Source organism: Oncorhynchus gorbuscha, linkage group LG05 (genome assembly GCF_021184085.1).
Source record: "Oncorhynchus gorbuscha isolate QuinsamMale2020 ecotype Even-year linkage group LG05, OgorEven_v1.0, whole genome shotgun sequence".
Classification (NCBI taxonomy): domain Eukaryota; kingdom Metazoa; phylum Chordata; class Actinopteri; order Salmoniformes; family Salmonidae; genus Oncorhynchus; species Oncorhynchus gorbuscha.
This window is the reverse complement of record NC_060177.1, coordinates 1653885-1674754: the sequence shown is the minus strand read 5'-3', so window position 1 is coordinate 1674754 and position 20870 is coordinate 1653885. Positions and strand designations below refer to the sequence as shown.

Genomic DNA, 20870 nt, shown 5'->3' with positions numbered 1-20870 from the left:
TGTATAGACCTGACTACAGAGAACAGAGAATGTATAGACCTGACTACAGAGGAATGTATAGACCTGACTACAGAGGAATAGAACAGAGGAATGTATAGACCTGACTACAGTAGAACAGAGGAATGTATAGACCTGACTACAGAGGAATGTATAGACCTGACTACAGTAGAACAGAGGAATGTATAGACCTGACTACAGAGGAATGTATAGACCTGACAGAGGAATGTATAGACCTGACTACAGAGGAATGTATAGACCTGACTACAGAGGAATGTATAGACCTGACTACAGTAGAACAGAGGAATGTATAGACCTGACTACAGAGGAATGTATAGACCTGACTACAGTAGAACAGAGGAATGTATAGACCTGACTACAGTAGAACAGAGGAATGTATAGACCTGACTACAGAGGAATGTATAGACCTGACTACAGAGGAATGTATAGACCTGACTACAGAGGAATGTATAGACCTGACTACAGAGGAATGTATAGACCTGACTACAGTAGAACAGAGGAATGTATAGACCTGACTACAGTAGAACAGAGGAATGTATAGACCTGACTACAGTAGAACAGAGGAATGTATAGACCTGACTACAGTAGAACAGAGGAATGTATAGACCTGACTACAGTAGAACAGAGGAATGTATAGACCTGACTACAGAGGAATGTATAGACCTGACTACAGAGGAATGTATAGACCTGACTACAGAGGAATGTATAGACCTGACTACAGAGGAATGTATAGACCTGACTAGAACAGAGGAATGTATAGACCTGACTACAGAGGAATGTATAGACCTGACTACAGAGGAATGTATAGACCTGACTACAGAGGAATGTATAGACCTGACTACAGAGGAATGTATAGACCTGACTACAGAGAATGTATAGACCTGACTACAGAGGAGTATAGACCTGACTACAGAGGAATGTATAGACCTGACTACAGAGGAATGTATAGACCTGACTACAGAGGAATGTATAGACCTGACTACAGAGGAATGTATAGACCTGACTACAGAGGAATGTATAGACCTGACTACAGAGGAATGTATAGACCTGACTACAGAGGAAATGTATAGACCTGACTACAGAGGAATGTATAGACCTGACTACAGAGGAATGTATAGACCTGACTACAGAGGAATGTATAGACCTGACTACAGAGGAATGTATAGACCTGACTACAGAGGAATGTATAGACCTGACTACAGAGGAATGTATAGACCTGACTACAGAGGAATGTATAGACCTGACTACAGAGGAATGTATAGACCTGACTACAGAGGAATGTATAGACCTGACTACAGAGGAATGTATAGACCTGACTACAGAGGAATGTATAGACCTGACTACAGAGGAATGTATAGACCTGACTACAGAGGAATGTATAGACCTGACTACAGAGGAATGTATAGACCTGACTACAGAGGAATGTATAGACCTGACTACAGAGGAATGTATAGACCTGACTACAGAGGAATGTATAGACCTGACTACAGAGGAATGTATAGACCTGACTACAGAGGAATGTATAGACCTGACTACAGAGGAATGTATAGACCTGACTACAGAGGAATGTATAGACCTGACTACAGAGGAATGTATAGACCTGACTACAGAGGAATGTATAGACCTGACTACAGAGGAATGTATAGACCTGACTACAGAGGAATGTATAGACCTGACTACAGAGGAAATGTATAGACCTGACTACAGAGGAATGTATAGACCTGACTACAGAGGAATATAGTGACTACAGAGGAATGTATAGACCTGACTACAGAGGAATGTATAGACCTGACTACAGAGGAATGTATAGACCTGACTACAGAGGAATGTATAGACCTGACTACAGAGGAATGTATAGACCTGACTACAGAGGAATGTATAGACCTGACTACAGAGGAATGTATAGACCTGACTACAGAGGAATGTATAGACCTGACTACAGAGGAATGTATAGACCTGACTACAGAGGAATGTATAGACCTGACTACAGAGGAATGTATAGACCTGACTACAGAGGAATGTATAGACCTGACTACAGAGGAATGTATAGACCTGACTACAGAGGAATGTATAGACCTGACTACAGAGGAATGTATAGACCTGACTACAGAGGAATGTATAGACCTGACTACAGAGAACAGAATGTATAGACCTGACTACAGAGGAATGTATAGACCTGACTACAGAGGAATGTATAGACCTGACTACAGAGGAATGTATAGACCTGACTACAGAGGAATGTATAGACCTGACTACAGTAGAACAGAGGAATGTATAGACCTGACTACAGAGGAATGTATAGACCTGACTACAGTAGAACAGAGGAATGTATAGACCTGACTACAGTAGAACAGAGGAATGTATAGACCTGACTACAGTAGAACAGAGGAATGTATAGACCTGACTACAGAGGAATGTATAGACCTGACTACAGAGGAATGTATAGACCTGACTACAGAGGAATGTATAGACCTGACTACAGTAGAACAGAGGAATGTATAGACCTGACTACAGAGGAATGTATAGACCTGACTACAGTAGAACAGAGGAATGTATAGACCTGACTACAGTAGAACAGAGGAATGTATAGACCTGACTACAGTAGAACAGAGGAATGTATAGACCTGACTACAGTAGAACAGAGGAATGTATAGACCTGACTACAGTAGAACAGAGGAATGTATAGACCTGACTACAGTAGAACAGAGGAATGTATAGACCTGACTACAGTAGAACAGAGGAATGTATAGACCTGACTACAGAGGAATGTATAGACCTGACTACAGAGGAATGTAATGAATGTATAGACCTGACTACAGAGGAATGTATAGACCTGACTACAGAGGAATGTATAGACCTGACTACAGAGGAATGTATAGACCTGACTACAGAGACCTGACTACAGAATGTATAGACCTGACTACAGAGGAATGTATAGACCTGACTACAGAGGAATATATAGACCTGACTACAGAGGAATGTATAGACCTGACTACAGAGGAATGTATAGACCTGACTACAGAGGAATGTATAGACCTGACTACAGAGGAATGTATAGACCTGACTACAGAGGAATGTATAGACCTGACTACAGAGAACAGAGGAATGTATAGACCTGACTACAGAGGAATGTATAGACCTGACTACAGAGGAATGTATAGACCTGACTACAGAGGAATGTATAGACCTGACTACAGTAGAACAGAGGAATGTATAGACCTGACTACAGAGGAATGTATAGACCCGACTACAGTAGAACAGAGGAATGTATAGACCCGACTACAGTAGAACAGAGGAATGTATAGACCTGACTACAGTAGAACAGAGGAATGTATAGACCTGACTACAGAGGAATGTATAGACCTGACTACAGAGGAATGTATAGACCTGACTACAGAGAACTAGAGGAATGTATAGACCTGACTACAGAGGAATGTATAGACCTGACTACAGAGGAATGTATAGACCTGACTACAGAGGAATGTATAGACCTGACTACAGAGGAATGTATAGACCTGACTACAGAGGAATGTATAGACCTGACACAGAGGAATGTATAGACCTGACTACAGAGGAATGTATAGACCTGACTACAGAGGAATGTATAGACCTGACTACAGAGGAATGTATAGACCTGACTACAGAGGAATGTATAGACCTGACTACAGAGGAATGTATAGACCTGACTACAGTAGAACAGAGGAATGTATAGACCTGACTACAGAGGAATGTATAGACCTGACTACAGAGGAATGTATAGACCTGACTACAGAGGAATGTATAGACCTGACTACAGAGGAATGTATAGACCTGACTACAGAGGAATGTATAGACCTGACTACAGAGGAATGTATAGACCTGACTACAGAGGAATGTATAGACCTGACTACAGAGGAATGTATAGACCTGACTACAGAGGAATGTATAGACCTGACTACAGAGGAATGTATAGACCTGACTACAGAGGAATGTATAGACCTGACTACAGAGGAATGTATAGACCTGACTACAGTAGAACAGAGGAATGTATAGACCTGACTACAGAGGAATGTATAGACCTGACTACAGAGGAATGTATAGACCTGACTACAGAGGAATGTATAGACCTGACTACAGAGGAATGTATAGACCTGACTACAGAGGAATGTATAGACCTGACTACAGAGGAATGTATAGACCTGACTACAGAGGAATGTATAGACCTGACTACAGAGGAATGTATAGACCTGACTACAGTAGAACAGAGGAATGTATAGACCTGACTACAGAGGAATGTATAGACCTGACTACAGAGGAATGTATAGACCTGACTACAGAGAATGTATAGACCTGACTAGAGGAATGTATAGACCTGACTACAGAGGAATGTATAGACCTGACTACAGTAGAACAGAGGAATGTATAGACCTGACTACAGAGGAATGTATAGACCTGACTACAGTAGAACAGAGGAGTGAGTGTTGTCTCTCTCTCTCACACCAACTCTCTCTCTCTCACACACCAACTCTCTCTCTCTCTCTCTCTCACACCATCTCTCTCACTCGCTCACTCACTCACAGACCAGGCTGGTGCTCTGACCTCCGGTGGTAGACATGACTCTTCTGCTCTGCCCCAGACACTGCAACAGGAGTTCTCTCTGGTCAACCTGCAGATCAGAAACGTCAACGTGGAGGTGAGCTTATAACTCCTAATGACCTCTCCTATGATAGTCTTATGACTGCTTATAACTCCTAATGACCTCTCCTTTGAAAGTCTTATGACTGCTTGTAACTCCTAATGACCTCTCCTATGATAGTCTTATGACTGCTTATAACTCCTAATGACCTCTCCTATGATAGTCTTATGACTGCTTATAACTCCTAATGACTTTTCCTTTGATAGTCTTATGACTGCTTATAACTCCTAATGACCTCTCCTATGATAGTCTTATGACTGCTTGTAACTCCTAATGACGTGTCCTATGATAGTCTTATCACTGCTTATAACTCCTGATGATGCTATGTCACTCCCCGTATGACAATTTATAACTCATCATGACATATGCTATGTCAATGATTTAAAACGGGTTATGACTCCTAATGACATCTGCTGTGTCAGTCTAACGATATCTAATGACGTTGTTATGTAGGCTTTATGACAGTGTAGCTAGACGGACCCCTGCACCCTTCATACCGTTACAATGGCTTTATTATGGTCTGTTCAACAGAACTACATCTCCCTTTATTATGGTCTGTTCAATAGAACTACATCTCCCTTTATTATGGTCTGTTCAATAGAACTACATCTCCCTTTATTATGGTGGTCTGTTCTATAGAACTACATCTCCCTTTATTATGGTCTGTTCAACAGAACTACATCTCCCTTTATTATGGTCTGTTCAACAGAACTACATCTCCCTTTATTATGGTGGTCTGTTCAACAGAACTACATCTCCCTTCATTATGGTGGTCTGTTCTATAGAACTACATCTCCCTTTATTATGGACTGTTCAATAGAACTACATCTCCCTTCATTATGGTGGTCTGTTCTATAGAACTACATCTCCCTTTATTATGGTGGTCTGTTCAACAGAACTACATCTCCCTTTATTATTGTGGTCTGTTCTATAGAACTACATCTCCCTTTATTATTGTGGTCTGTTCTATAGAACTACATCTCCCTTTATTATTGTGGTCTGTTCTATAGAACTACATCTCCCTTTATTATTGTGGTCTGTTCTATAGAACTACATCTCCCTTTATTATGGTGGTCTGTTCAACAGAACTACATCTCCCTTTATTATGGTGGTCTGTTCTATAGAACTACATCTCCATTCATTATGGTGGTCTGTTCTATAGAACTACATCTCCCTTTATTATGGTCTGTTCAATAGAACTACATCTCCCTTCATTATGGTGGTCTGTTCTATAGAACTACATCTCCCTTTATTATGGTGGTCTGTTCTATAGAACTACATCTCCCTTTATTATGGTCTGTTCAACAGAACTACATCTCCCTTTATTATGGTCTGTTCTATAGAACTACATCTCCCTTTATTATGGTCTGTTCAATAGAACTACATCTCCCTTTATTATGGTGGTCTGTCCAATAGAACTACATCTCTCTTCATTATGGTCTGTTCTATAGAACTACATCTCCCTTCATTATGGTCTGTTCAATAGAACTACATCTCCCTTTATTATGGTCTGTTCAATAGAACTACATCTCCCTTTATTATGGTCTGTTCAATAGAACTACATCTCCCTTTATTATGGTGGTCTGTTCAATAGAACTACATCTCCCTTTATTATGGTGGTCTGTTCTATAGAACTACATCTCCCTTTATTATTATGGTCTGTTCTATAGAACTACATCTCCCTTCATTATGGTGGTCTGTTCTATAGAACTACATCTCCCTTCATTATGGTGGTCTGTTCTATAGAACTACATCTCCCTTTATTATTGTGGTCTGTTCTATAGAACTACATCTCCCTTTATTATGGTCTGTTCGACGTCTCCAGAACTCTGACACAGTGTCACTTTGTATCCCGACATGTTTCCTGCTTCCCATATGTCTTTGTTCTCCATCGTACCGATGTGGTTCTGTGGTGTGATTGTTCTCCATCATACCAATGCGGTTCTGTGGTGTGATTGTTCTACGTAGAACTGATGTGTTTCTGTGGTGTGATTGTTCTACACCGTACCAATGCGGTTCTGTGGTGTGATTGTTCTACGTAGAACTGATGTGTTTCTGTGGTGTGATTGTTCTCCATCGTACCAATGCGGTTCTGTGGTGTGATTGTTCTACGTAGAACTGATGTGGTTCTGTGGTGTGATTGTTCTACATAGAACTGATGTGGTTCTGTGGTGTGATTGTTCTCATCGTACCAATGTGGTTCTGTGGTGTGATTTTTCTACATCGTACCAATGCGGGTCTGTGGTGTGATTTTTCTACACCGTACCAATGTGGTTCTGTGGTGTGATTGTTCTACACCGTACCAATGCGTTTCTGTGGTGTGATTGTTCTCCATCGTACCAATGCGGTTCTGTGGTGTGATTGTTCTATGTAGAACTGATGTGGTTCTGTGGTGTGATTGTTCTCCATCGTACCAATGCGGTTCTGTGGTGTGATTGTTCTACGTAGAACTGATGTGGTTCTGTGGTGTGATTGTTCTACGTAGAACTGATGTGGTTCTGTGGTGTGATTGTTCTACTTAGAACCGATGTGGTTCTGTGGTGTGATTGTTGTACACTGTACCAATGTGGTTCTGTGGTGTGATTGTTCTCCGTCGTACCAATGCGGTTCTGTGGTGTGATTGTTCTACGTAGAACTGATGTGGTTCTGTGGTGTGATTGTTCTACGTAGAACTGATGTGGTTCTGTGGTGTGATTGTTCTCCATCGTACCAATGTGGTTCTGTGGTGTGATTGTTCTACATCGTACCAATGTGGTTCTGTGGTGTGATTGTTCTACATCGTACCAATGTGGTTCTGTGGTTGTGATTGTTTGGGCCTCCAGATGGATGCAGTGAACCGTAGCTGTGTGGTGTGATTGTTCTACATCCTCCAGATGGATGCAGTGAACCGTAGCTGTGTGGTGTGATTGTTCTACATCCTCCAGATGGATGCAGTGAACCGTAGCTGTGTGGTGTGATTGTTCTACATCCTCCAGATGGATGCAGTGAACCGTAGCTGTGTGGTGTGATTGTTCTACATCCTCCAGATGGATGCAGTGAACCGTAGCTGTGTGGTGTCAGCCGTGTTCGGGACCAACCAGGTCCACCTGGTGGTGAAGTTCCCTTCCCACTACCCCAACAACGCTGCTCCATCCTTCCAGTTCATCTCCCCGACCACCATCCCCACAGCCATGAGGACCAAGATACAGAAGGTAATGTGTGTGTGTGTGTGTGTGTGTGTGTGTGTGTGTGTGTGTGTGTGTCCCCTACCACCATCCCCACAGCCATGAGGACCAAGATACAGAAGGTCTGTGTGTCTGTATCGTGTGTGTGTCTGTATCGTGTGTGTCTGTGTGTGTGTCTGTATCGTGTGTCTGTCTCTCTCTCCTCACAGTTGTATCTCCTCTGTGTAGATCCTGACAGACACGTCACTGCAGAAGGTCAAGAGGAATCAGAACTGTCTGGAGCCCTGTGTTAGACAGCTGGTGTCCTGTCTGGAGTCTTACATGGTGAGACGCATACATTTTAAATACTTTTATTTTTATTTTTAATCCAATCGTTCAACAACATAGTACCGTCAAAGCTAAGGAACCTGGGACTAAACACCTCCCTCTGGAACTGGATCCTGGACTTCCTGACGGGCCGCCCCCAGGTGGTAAGGGTAGGTAACAACACATCCGCCACGCTGATCCTCAACACAGGGGCGCCTCAGGGGTGCGTGCTCAGTCCCCTCCTGTACTCCCTGTTCACCCACAACTACATGGTCAGGCACGACTCCAACACCATCATTAAGTTTGCAGACGACACCACAGTGGTAGGCCTGATCACCGGCAACGACGACGAGACGGCCTGTAAGTGTAACGGATCTGTTCGTCGTCTGACGACGAGTATGACATATGGGACCGATGCGCAGCGCGGTAAGTGTCCATGTTAATTTATTAACTGAACACACAAAACGAAATAACGAAGTGAATGGAAGAAGCGAAACAGTTCTGCAAGGAGACACTAAACAGAAAACAACAGTTTTTACCCCCAAGCCATTAGACTCCTGAACAGGTCATCAAATGGCTACCCACACTATTTGCATTGTGTCCCCCCTCCAACCCCCCAACCCCTTTTTACGCTTCTGCTACTCTCTGTTTATCATATATGCATAGTCACTTTAACTATACATTCATGTACATATGAACATGCTACCTCAATTGGCCCGACCAACCAGTGCTCCGGCACATTTGCTAACCGGGCTGTCTGCATTGTGCCCCACCAAACCCCTCTTTACGCTACTGCTACTCTCTGTTCATCATATAGTCACTTTAACCCTATCTACATGTACATACTACCTCGATCAGCCTGACTAACCGGTGCCTGTATAGCCCCGCTACTGTATATAGCCTCTCTACTGTATATAGCCTCTCTACTGTATATAGCCTCTCTACTGTATATAGCCTCTGTACTGTATATAGCCTCTACTGTATATAACCTCTACTGTATATAGCCTCTACTGTATGTAGCCTCTCTACTGTATGTAGCCTCGCTACTGTATGTAGCCTCTCTACTGTATATAGCCTCTCTACTGTATATAGCCTCTCTACTGTATATAGCCTCTCTACTGTTATTTTTCACTGTCTTTTTACTGTTGTTTTGTTTCTTTACTTACCTATTGTTCACCTCATACCTTTTTTTGCAATATTGGTTAGAGCCTGTAAGTAAGCATTTCACCTGTTGTATTCAGCGCATGTGACAAATAAACTTTGATTTGATTGCATCACATTCCCAGTGGGTCAAAAGTTTACATACACTCAGTTAGTATTTAGTAGCATTGCCTTTAAATTGTTTAACTTGGGTCAAATGGTTCAGGTAGCCTTCCGCAAGCTTCCCACAATAAGTTGGGTCAATTTTGGCCCATTCCTCCTGACAGAGCTGGTGTAACTGAGTCAGGTTTGTAGGCCTCCTTGCTCGCACACGCTTTTTCAGTTCTGCCCACAAATGTTCTATAGGATTGAGGTCAGGGCTTTGTGATGGCCACTCCAATGCCTTGACTTTGTTGTCCTTAAGCCATTTTGCCACAACATTGGAATTATGCTTGGCGTCATTGTCCATTTGGGAAGACCCATTTGTGACCAAGCTTTAACTTCCTGACTGATGTCTTGAGATGTTGATTCAATATATCCACGTAATTTTCCTACCTCATGATGTCATCTATTTTGTGAAGTGCACCAGTCCCTCCTGCAGCAAAGCACCCCCACAACGTGGTGCTGCCACCCCCGTGCTTCACGGTTGGGATGGTGTCCTTCGGCTCGCAAGCATCCCCCTTTTTCTTTCAAAAATAACAATGGTCATTATGGACAATCTGTCAGGGTACAGCCTATTGGCTACTGTCTAAACTGTCAGGGGACAGCCTATTGGCTACTGTCTAAACTGTCAGGGGACAGCCTATTGGCTACTGTCTAAACTGTCAGGGGACAGCCTATTGGCTACTGTCTAAACTGTCAGGGGACAGCCTATTGGCTACTGTCTAACACTATAAGGATACAGCCTATTGGCTACTGTCTAAACTGTCAGGGTACAGACTATTGGCTACTGTCTAACACTGTCAGGGTACAGCCTATTGGCTACTGTCTAACACTGTCAGGGTACAGCCTATTGGCTACTGTCTAAACTGTCAGGGGACAGCCTATTGGCTACTGTCTAACACTATAAGGATACAGCCTATTGGCTACTGTCTAACACTGTCAGGATACAGCCTATTGGTTACTGTCTAAACTGTCAGGGTACAGCCTATTGGCTACTGTCTAACACTGTCAGGGTACAGCCTATTGGCTACTGTCTAAACTGTCAGGGTACAGACTATTGGCTACTGTCTAAACTGTCAGGGTACAGCCTCAGTTCATTGGAAACGTGCACCAGAAGTTGCACAAAATTCTCACAACTTTCAAGTGTTGCTCAGTGCACCAAAACATTAGATTAGTCTTAGACAGGCCTGCAATCTGAAGGTCTCTTCTAGTCTTAGACAGGCCTGCAATATGAAGGCCACTTCTAGTCTTACGAGGGGCTGTCCCAGCGGGATACGAGGGGCTGTCCCAGCAGGATACGAGGGGCTGTCCCAGTAGGATACTAGGGTCTGATACGAGGGGCTGATACGAGGGGCTGTCCCAGGAGGTATACGAGGGGCTGTCCCAGTGGTATACGAGGGGCTGTCCCAGCGGTATACGAGGGGCTGTCCCAGCGGTATACGAGGGGCTGTCCCAGCGGGATACGAGGGGCTGTCCCAGCGGGATACGAGGGGCTGTCCCAGCGGGATACGAGGGGCTGTCCCAGCGGGATACGAGGGGCTGTCCCAGCGGGATACGAGGGGCTGATACGAGGGGCTGATACGAGGGGCTGATACGAGGGGCTGTCCCAGCGGGATACGAGGGGCTGTCCCAGCGGGATACGAGGGGCTGTCCCAGCGGGATACGAGGGGCTGTCCCAGCGGGATACGAGGGGCTGTCCCAGCGGGATACGAGGGGCTGTCCCAGCGGGATACGAGGGGCTGTCCCAGCGGGATACGAGGGGCTGTCCCAGCGGTATACGAGGGGCTGTCCCAGCGGTATACGAGGGGCTGTCCCAGCGGGGGGCTGTCCCAGCGGTATACGAGGGGCTGATACGAGGGCTGTCCAAGTAGGATACGAGGGGCTGATACGAGGGGCTGTCCCAGCGGTATACGAGGGGCTGTCCCAGCGGTATACGAGGGGCTGTCCCAGCGGTATACGAGGGGCTGTCCCAGCGGTATACGAGGGGCTGTCCCAGCGGGATACGAGGGGCTGTCCCAGCGGTATACGAGGGGCTGATACGAGGGGCTGTCCCAGCGGTATACTAAGGGCTGTCCCAGTGGGATACGAGGGGCTGTCCCAGCGGTATACTAAGGGCTGTCCCAGTGGGATACGAGGGCTGTCCCAGCAGGATACGAGGGCTGTCCCAGCAGGATACGAGGGGCTGGCCCATAACAGTATGTATTCTCTGTTCTCGCTCCATAGACCCAGGAGGATGGTAGTGCTGCCAACCCGTATGTCCTGTCTAACCCCGTGACCCCTGCTCTGCCAGCCTTCCCCCGGGTCACCAACACCTACGGCTCCTACCAGGATGCCAACATCCCCTTCCCTCGTACCTCCGGGGCTCGCTTCTGTGGCACCGGCTGCTTGGTGTACTTCACAAGACCCATCACTATGCATCGCTCGGTACCACCCACTGAACCCACACCCAGGTACACTTTATACTGCTGCACTCATTCATGTGTGTGTGTTGACTTGTTGTGTGTATGTGTTAACTTGTCTTTGTGTGTCCCCAGGTCCCTGTCTCCGTACCACGGTGGGGTCCTTGTTAACCTGCCTCTGTGTGTCCCCAGGTCCCTGTCTCCGTACCACAGTGGGGTCCTTGTTAACCTGCCTCTGTGTGTCCCCAGGTCCCTGTCTCCATACCACGGTGGGGTCCTTGTTAACCTGCCTCTTTGGGTCCCCAGGTCCCTGTCTCCGTACCACAGTGGGGTCCTTGTTAACCTGTCTCTGTGTGTCCCCAGGTCCCTGTCTCCGTACCACGGTGGGGTCCTTGTTAACCTGCCCCTGTGTCCCCCAGGTCCCTGTCTCCGTACCACGGTGGGGTCCTTGTTAACCTGCCTCTGTGTCCCCAGGTCCCTGTCTCCGTACCACAGTGGGGTCCTTGTTAACCTGCCTCTTTGGGTCCCCAGGTCCCTGTCTCCGTACCACAGTGGGGTCCTTGTTAACCTGTCTCTGTGTGTCCCCAGGTCCCTGTCTCCGTACCACAGTGGGGTCCTTGTTAACCTGCCTCTATGTGTCCCCCAGGTCCCTGTCTCCGTACCACAGTGGGGTCCTTGTTAACCTGCCTCTATGTGTCCCCAGGTCCCTGTCAGCCCTGTCTGCGTACCACAGTGGGGTCCTTGTTAACCTGCCTCTATGTGTCCCCCAAGTCCCTGTCAGCCCTGTCTGCGTACCACAGTGGGGTCCTTGTTAACCTGCCTCTATGTGTCCCCCAGGTCCCTGTCAGCCCTGTCTGCGTACCACAGTGGGGTCCTGACTCCCATGAAGATGCGTAGTGAGTCTCAGAGCTCTCTGAGGCTGTACAGTGGCAGCCCCACCCACACGGACAAGGACCATGTCTCCATATCATCATTCTACTACAAAGAACGGGTGAGACACACACTGGGGAGCGTAGGACACGCACTGGGGAGCGTAGGACACACACTGGGGAGCGTAGGACACGCACTGGGGAGCGTAGGACACGCACTGGGGAGCGTAGGACACGCACTGGGGAGCGTAGGACACGCACTGGGGAGCGTAGGACACGCACTGGGGAGCGTAGGACACGCACTGGGGAGCGTAGGACACGCACTGGGGAGCGTAGGACACGCACTGGGGAGCGTAGGACTCGCACTGGGGAGCGTAGGACTCACGCTGGGGGAGCAGTTCCTGTCAAGGCAGCAGCTACTCTTCATGGGGTTTATTATGGATCCCCATTAGTTCCTGCCAAGGCAGCAGCTACTCTTCCTGGGGTTTATTATGGATCCCCATTAGTTCCTGCCAAGGCAGCAGCTACTCTTCCTGGGGTTTATTATGGATCCCCATTAGTTCCAGTCAAGGCAGCAGCTACTCTTCCTGGGGTTTATTATGGATCCCCATTAGTTCCTGTTGCCAAGGCAGCAGCTACTCTTCCTGGGGTTTATTATGGATCCCCATTAGTTCCTGCCAAGGCAGCAGCTACTCTTCCTGGGGTTTATTATGGATCCCCATTAGTTCCTGCCGTGGCAGCAGCTACTCTTCCTGGGGTCCAAACACATTAAGGCACATAAATTACATATAAAACAGTACATCATATAACATTATTACACTACTACATATCTACAATACTAAATGATTAATACCACCATATCTCTGAAACTCACTTAGAGAATATGTTGGATGATACAGTGGTAGCAATAAATGGTTATAACATCTACAGAAAAGACAGAAATGCCAATGGTGGAGGTGCTGCTGTTTTATATTCAGAACCACATTCCTGTAAAGATTAGAGAGGATCTCATGTTAAATACTGTTGAAGTCATATAGCTACAGGTTCATCTGCCTCACCTAAAGACCATTCTGGTGGGAAGCTGCTATAGCCAGTCAGTATCTGGATAATGTTAAATACTGTTGAAGTAATATGGCTACAGGTTAATCTGCCTCACCTAAAGCCCATTCAGGTGGGAAGCTGCTATAGACCACCAAGTGTTAACAGTCAGTATCTGGATAACATGTGTGAAATGGTTATATGATACCCACAGGGAGGTATATTTTCTGGGTGATTTAAATATTGACCTACATTCATCAGGCTGCCCACTCAAGAGAAAGCTTCAAACAGTAACCAGTGCCTCCAACCTGGTTCAGGTTATCAGTCAAACCTAGCAGGTTAGTTACAAACAGCACAGGAATGACATCATCAACATGTTGCGGAAATTGGCTTTAAAGCAGTATCCAGATCCATAGGATGTAGTGATCACAATATAGTAGCCATATCTAGGAAAACCACAGTTCCCAAAGGCTGGGCCTAATATAGTGTATAAGAGGTCAGGCTGGGCCTAATATAGTGTATAAGAGGTCAGGCTGGGCCTAATATAGTGTATAAGAGGTCAGGCTGGGCCTAATATAGTGTATAAGAGGTCAGGCTGGGCCTAATATAGTGTATAAGAGGTCAGGCTGGGCCTAATATAGTGTATAAGAGGTCAGGCTGGGCCTAATATAGTGTATAAGAGGTCAGGCTGGGCCTAATATAGTGTATAAGAGGTCAGGCTGGGCCTAATATAGTGTATAAGAGGTCAGGCTGGGCCTAATATAGTGTATAAGAGGTCAGGCTGGGCCTAATATAGTGTATAAGAGGTCAGGCTGGGCCTAATATAGTGTATAAGAGGTCATACAATACGTTCTGTAGTGATTCCTATGTTGATGATGTAAAGAATAATTGCTAGTCTATAATGAGGTAATGAGGAGCAACCAGACGCTGCTGGTCTGTGGTGTTTAATGAGGAGCAACCAGACGCTGCTGGTCTGTGGTGTGTAATGAGGAGCAACCAGACGCTGCTGGTCTGTGGTGTGTAATGAGGAGCAACCAGACGCTGCTGGTCTGTGGTGTGTAATGAGGAGCAACCAGACGCTGCTGGTCTGTGGTGTGTAATAAGGAGCAACCAGACGCTGCTGGTCTGTGATGTGTAATGAGGAGCAACCAGACGCTGCTGGTCTGTGGTGTTTAATGAGGAGCAACCAGACGCTGCTGGTCTGTGGTGTTTAACGAGGAGCAACCAGACGCTGCTGGTCTGTGGTGTGTAACGAGGAGCAACCAGACGCTGCTGGTCTGTGGTGTTTAATGAGGAGCAACCAGACGCTGCTGGTCTGTGGTGTGTAATGAGGAGCAACCAGACGCTGCTGGTCTGTGGTGTTTAATGAGGAGCAACCAGACGCTGCTGGTCTGTGGTGTTTAACGAGGAGCAACCAGACGCTGCTGGTCTGTGGTGTTTAATGAGGAGCAACCAGACGCTGCTGGTCTGTGGTGTTTAATGAGGAGCAACCAGACGCTGCTGGTCTGTGGTGAGTAACGAGGAGCAACCAGACGCTGCACTTGACACATTTATGAAATTGCTTATTCTAGTTACTAATAAGCACCCATTAAGAAAATGACTTTAAAAACTGTTAAATCCCCTTAGATTGATGAGGAATTGAAAAATGGTTGAGAGGGAAGAGGCAAAAGGTATGGCAAATTAGTCTGGCAGCAGATGTGACTAATCTAAATAAAAATAAGAAACTATACTTCTGAAATAAAGATAAATTATATAAACAATGATAATAAACAGCTTTGAAGCACCTTGAATTACATTTTGAGAGATAAAAGCCAACTGCTCCATCATTCATTGAATCAGATGGCTCATTCATCACAAAACCCACTGAAAAATGCCAACTACTTTCATGACTTTTTAATTTGAGAGATAAGCAACCTTCGGGATGACCAGCAACAAACGCTGAGACTACACATCCAGGGGTATCGGACCAAATTATGAAACACAAGAATTGTACTTTTGAATTCTGTAATGTCAGTATGGAAGAGGTGAAAAAGAATATTGTTGTCTATCAACAATGACAAGCCACCAGGGTCTGACAATCTGGAAGGAAAATATACTGAGGATAATTGCAGACAATATTGCCACTCCTAATAGGCAGATTTTAGTAGGCTTAAATTTAAGATGTGGCAATATTGTCCACTATTCTCCTCAGGCCTGGAGGGTAGCTAAAGTCATTCTACTACCCAAGAATAGTAAAGCCCCTTTTACTGGCTCAAATAGCCGACCAATCAGCCTGTTACCAACCCTTAGTAAACTATCTGAGCCTTTGACCAGGCTCCTATCTCCGGCTGCCTCTGCTCTCCTTAGTGCCTCCACCTGTTCCCATGGGAGGCGATCTATTCCGGCCAATATCTCCTCCCAAGTGTAACAACCTTTACCATCCAACACGTCTTCCCATGTCCATTCTCCGAATAATTCATCCTCCTTTTGCTGCTCCAGCTGGCTACGTCGTTGCCAGTTTACACGCTGCTCGGTCCGTGAGAGGTGGGTGTTTCTGTAACGCCGTTCGTCTGTTGAAGAAAGAGAGTCGGACCGAAATGCAGCGTGTAGGTTACTCATGACTTTAATGAAACGAATCGCGGTACATGAAATAACTGAAACTAAATACAAAAACAACAGAACGGAACGTGAAACTAATTACAGCCTATCTGGTGACTACAACACAGAGACAGGAACAAACACCCACGAAATACAAAGCGAACTCAGGCTACCTAAATACGGTTCCCAATCAGAGACAACGAGGATCACCTGACTGATTGAGAATCGCCTCAGGCAGCCAAGCCTATACAACACCCCTAATCAGCCGCGATCCCAAATAATACAAACCCCAATACGAAAACAACATATAAACCCATGTCACACCCTGGCCTACCCAAACATATAACAAAAACACAAAATACAATGACCAAGGCGTGACATAACCCTACATTTTGTGCTGTTCTGTGAAGGGAGTAGACTGATGAGTTTCAGAATAAAGTTATTTGTTTCTGGCCATGTTGAGCCTGTAATCGAACCCACAAATGCTGATGCTCCAGATACTCAACTAGTCTAAAAGTAATTCATTATAGCTATAAACTATAACTAGAAACTACCTAATTATACTATAGCTATAACTAGTAACTACCTGGGTCATTCATTATACTGTAGCTATAATTAGTAACTACTACATTTACATTACATTTAAGTCATTTAGCAGACGCTCTTATCCAGAGCGACTTACAAATTGGTGCATTCACCTTATGACATCCAGTGGAACAACCACTTTACAATAGTGCATCTAAATATTTTAAGGGGGGTGAGGGGGGGTGAGAAGGATTACTTTATCCTATCCTAAGTATTCCTTAAAGAGGTGGGGTTTCAGGTGTCTCCGGAAGGTGGTGATTGACTCCGCTGTCCTGGCGTCGTGAGGGAGTTTGTTCCACCATTGGGGAGCCAGAGCAGCGAACAGTTTTGACTGGGCTGAGCGGGAACTGTACTTCCTCAGTGGTAGGGAGACGAGCAGGCCAGAGGTGGATGAACGCAGTGCCCTTATTTGGGTGTAGGGCCTGATCAGAGCCTGGAGGTACTGAGGTGCCGTTCCCCTCACAGCTCCGTAGGCAAGCACCATGGTCTTGTAGCGGATGCGAGCTTCAACTGGAAGCCAGTGGAGAGAGCGGAGGAGCGGGGTGACGTGAGAGAACTTGGGAAGGTTGAACACTAGACGGGCTGCGGCGTTCTGGATGAGTTGTAGGGGTTTAATGGCACAGGCAGGGAGCCCAGCCAACAGCGAGTTGCAGTAATAGAGACGGGAGATGACAAGTGCCTGGATTAGGACCTGCGCCGCTTCCTGTGTGAGGCAGGGTTGTACTCTGCGGATGTTGTAGAGCATGAACCTACAGGAACGGGCCACCGCCTTGATGTTAGTTAAGAACGACAGGGTGTTGTCCAGGATCACGCCAAGGTTCTTAGCGCTCTGGGAGGAGGACACAATGGAGTTGTCAACCGTGATGGCGAGATCATGGAACGGGCAGTCCTTCCCCGGGAGGAAGAGCAGCTCCGTCTTGCCGAAGTTCAGCTTGAGGTGGTGATCCGTCATCCACACTGATATGTCTGCCAGACATGCAGAGATGCGATTCGCCACCTGGTCATCAGAAGGGGGAAAGGAGAAGATTAATTGTGTGTCGTCTGCATAGCAATGATAGGAGAGACCATGTGAGGTTATGACAGAGCCAAGTGACTTGGTGTATAGCGAGAATAGGAGAGGGCCTAGAACAGAGCCCTGGGGGACACCAGTGGTGAGAGCGCGTGGTGAGGAGACAGATTCTCGCCACGCCACCTGGTAGGAGCGACCTGTCAGGTAGGACGCAATCCAAGCGTGGGCCGTGCCAGAGATGCCCAACTCGGAGAGGGTGGAGAGGAGGATCTGATGGTTCACAGTATCGAAGGCAGCCGATAGGTCTAGAAGGATGAGAGCAGAGGAGAGAGAGTTAGCTTTAGCGGTGCGGAGCGCCTCCGTGATACAGAGAAGAGCAGTCTCAGTTGAATGACTAGTCTTGAAACCTGACTGATTTGGATCAAGAAGGTCATTCTGAGAGAGATAGCGGGAGAGCTGACCAAGGACGGCACGTTCAAGAGTTTTGGAGAGAAAAGAAAGAAGGGATACTGGTCTGTAGTTGTTAACATCGGAGGGATCGAGTGTAGGTTTTTTCAGAAGGGGTGCAACTCTCGCTCTCTTGAAGACGGAAGGGACGTAGCCAGCGGTCAGGGATAAGTTGATGAGCGAGGTGAGGTAAGGGAGAAGGTTATTGGGTGGCCGGCCGTCACAAGACGCGAGATTTCATCTGGAGAGAGAGGGGAGAAAGAGGTCAGAACACAGGCTAGGGCAGTGTGAGCAGAACCAGCAGTGTCGTTTGACTTAGCAAACGAGGATCGGATGTCGTCGACCTTCTTTTCAAAATGGTTGACGAAGTCATCTGCAGAGAGGGAGGAGGGGGGGGAGGGGGCGGAGGATTCAGGAGGGAGGAGAAGGTGGCAAAGAGCTTCCTAGGGTTAGAGGCAGATGCTTGGAATTTAGCGTGGTAGAAAGTGGCTTTAGCAGCAGAGACAGAGGAGGAAAATGTAGAGAGGAGGGAGTGAAAGGATGCCAGGTCCGCAGGGAGGCGAGTTTCCTCCATTTCCGCTCGGCTGCCCGGAGCCCTGTTCTGTGAGCTCGCAATGAGTCATCGAGCCACGGAGGCGGGAGGGGAGGACCGAGCCGGCCTGGAGGATAGGGGACATAGAGAGTCAAGGGATGCAGAGAGGGAGGAGAGGAGGGTTGAGGAGGCAGAATCAGGAGATAGGTGGGAGAAGGTTTGAGCGGAGGAAGAGATGATAGGATGGAAGAGGAGAGAGTAGCGGGGGAGAGAGAGCGAAGGTTGGGACGGCGCGATACCATCCGAGTAGGGGCAGTGTGGGAGGTGTTGGATGAGAGCGAGAGGGAAAAGGATACAAGGCAGTGGTCGGAGACTTGGAGGGGAGTTGCAATGAGGTTAGTGGAAGAACAGCATCTAGTAAAGATGAGGTCGAGCGTATTGCCTGCCTTGTGAGTAGGGGGGGGAAGGTGAGAGGGTGAGGTCAAAAGAGGAGAGGAGTGGAAAGAAGGAGGCAGAGAGGAATGAGTCAAAGGTAGACGTGGGGAGGTTAAAGTCGCCCAGAACTGTGAGAGGTGAGCCGTCCTCAGGAAAGGAGCTTATCAATGCATCAAGCTCATTGATGAACTCTCCGAGGGGACCTGGAGGGCGATAAATGATAAGGATGTTAAGCTTGAATGGGCTGGTAACTGTGACAGCATGAAATTCAAAGGAGGCGATAGACAGATGGGTAAGGGGAGAAAGAGAGAATGACCACTTGGGAGAGATAAGGATCCCGATGCCACCACCCCGCTGACCGGAAGCTCTCGGGGTGTGCGAGAGCACGTGGGCGGACGAAGAGAGAGCAGTAGGAGTAGCAGTGTTATCTGTGGTGATCCATGTTTCTGTCAGTGCCAAGAAGTCGAGGGACTGGAGGGAGGCATAGGCTGAGATGAACTCTGCCTTGTTGGCCGCAGATCGGCAGTTCCAGAGGCTACCGGAGACCTGGAACTCCACGTGGGTCGTGCGCGCTGGGACCACCAGATTAGGGTGGCAGCGGCCACGCGTGTGGAGCGTTTGTATGGTCTGTGCAGAGAGGAGAGAACAGGGATAGACAGACACATAGTTGACAGGCTACAGAAGAGGCTACGCTAATGCAAAGGAGATTGGAATGACAAGTGGACTACACGTCTCGAATGTTCAGAAAGTTAAGCTTACGTAGCAAGAATCTTATTGACTAAAATGATTAAAATGATACAGTACTGCTGAAGTAGGCTAGCTGGCAGTGGCTGCGTTGTTGACTTTGTAGGCTAGCTGGCAGTGGCTGCGTTGTTGACACTACACTAATCAAGTCGTTCCATTGAGTGTAATAGTTTCTACAGTGCTGCTATTCGGGGGCTAGCTGGCTAGCTAGCAGTGTTGATTACGTTACGTTGCGTTAAAAGAACGACAATAGCTGGCTAGCTAACCTAGAAAATCGCTCTAGACTACACAATTATCTTTGATACACAGACGGCTATGTAGCTAGCTATGTAGCTAGCTACGATCAAACAAATCAAACCGTTGTGCTGTAAAGAAATGAAATGAAAAATGTGATACTACCTGTGGAGCGAAGCGGAATGCGACCGGCTTGTTGAGTGCGGAAGTTCTATTCAGTAGACGTTGGCTAGCTGTTGGCTAGCTAGCAGAGTCTCCTACGTTAAGGACGACAAATAGCTGGCTAGCTAACCTCGGTAAATTAAGATAATCACTCTAAGACAACACGCTCTAAACTACACAATTATCTTGGATACGAAGACAGCAAAGACAACTATGTAGCTAGCTAACACTACACTAATCAAGTCGTTCAGTTGAGTGTAATAGTTTCTACAGTGCTGCTATTCGGTAGACGGTGGACGTTTGCTAGCTGGCTAGCTACTGGGCAGATAGCAGTGTAGACTACGTTAGGACGACGAAATACGAAGTTGCAATAG

The 20870-nt window shown here is 46.7% G+C and overlaps 1 protein-coding gene across 1 annotated transcript in view; it reads left to right on the top strand.

Moving 5' to 3' along the window:
- Positions 1-20870, top strand: part of LOC124035444 (GATOR complex protein WDR59-like) — a 67430-nt gene that overhangs the window by 30311 nt on the left and 16249 nt on the right. The window contains exons 13-17 of the mRNA XM_046348891.1: positions 4578-4690; positions 7720-7884; positions 8086-8181; positions 11689-11915; positions 12702-12855. Coding sequence (XP_046204847.1) covers positions 4578-4690; positions 7720-7884; positions 8086-8181; positions 11689-11915; positions 12702-12855 — 755 coding nt within the window. The remainder of the gene's footprint in view (positions 1-4577; positions 4691-7719; positions 7885-8085; positions 8182-11688; positions 11916-12701; positions 12856-20870) is intronic.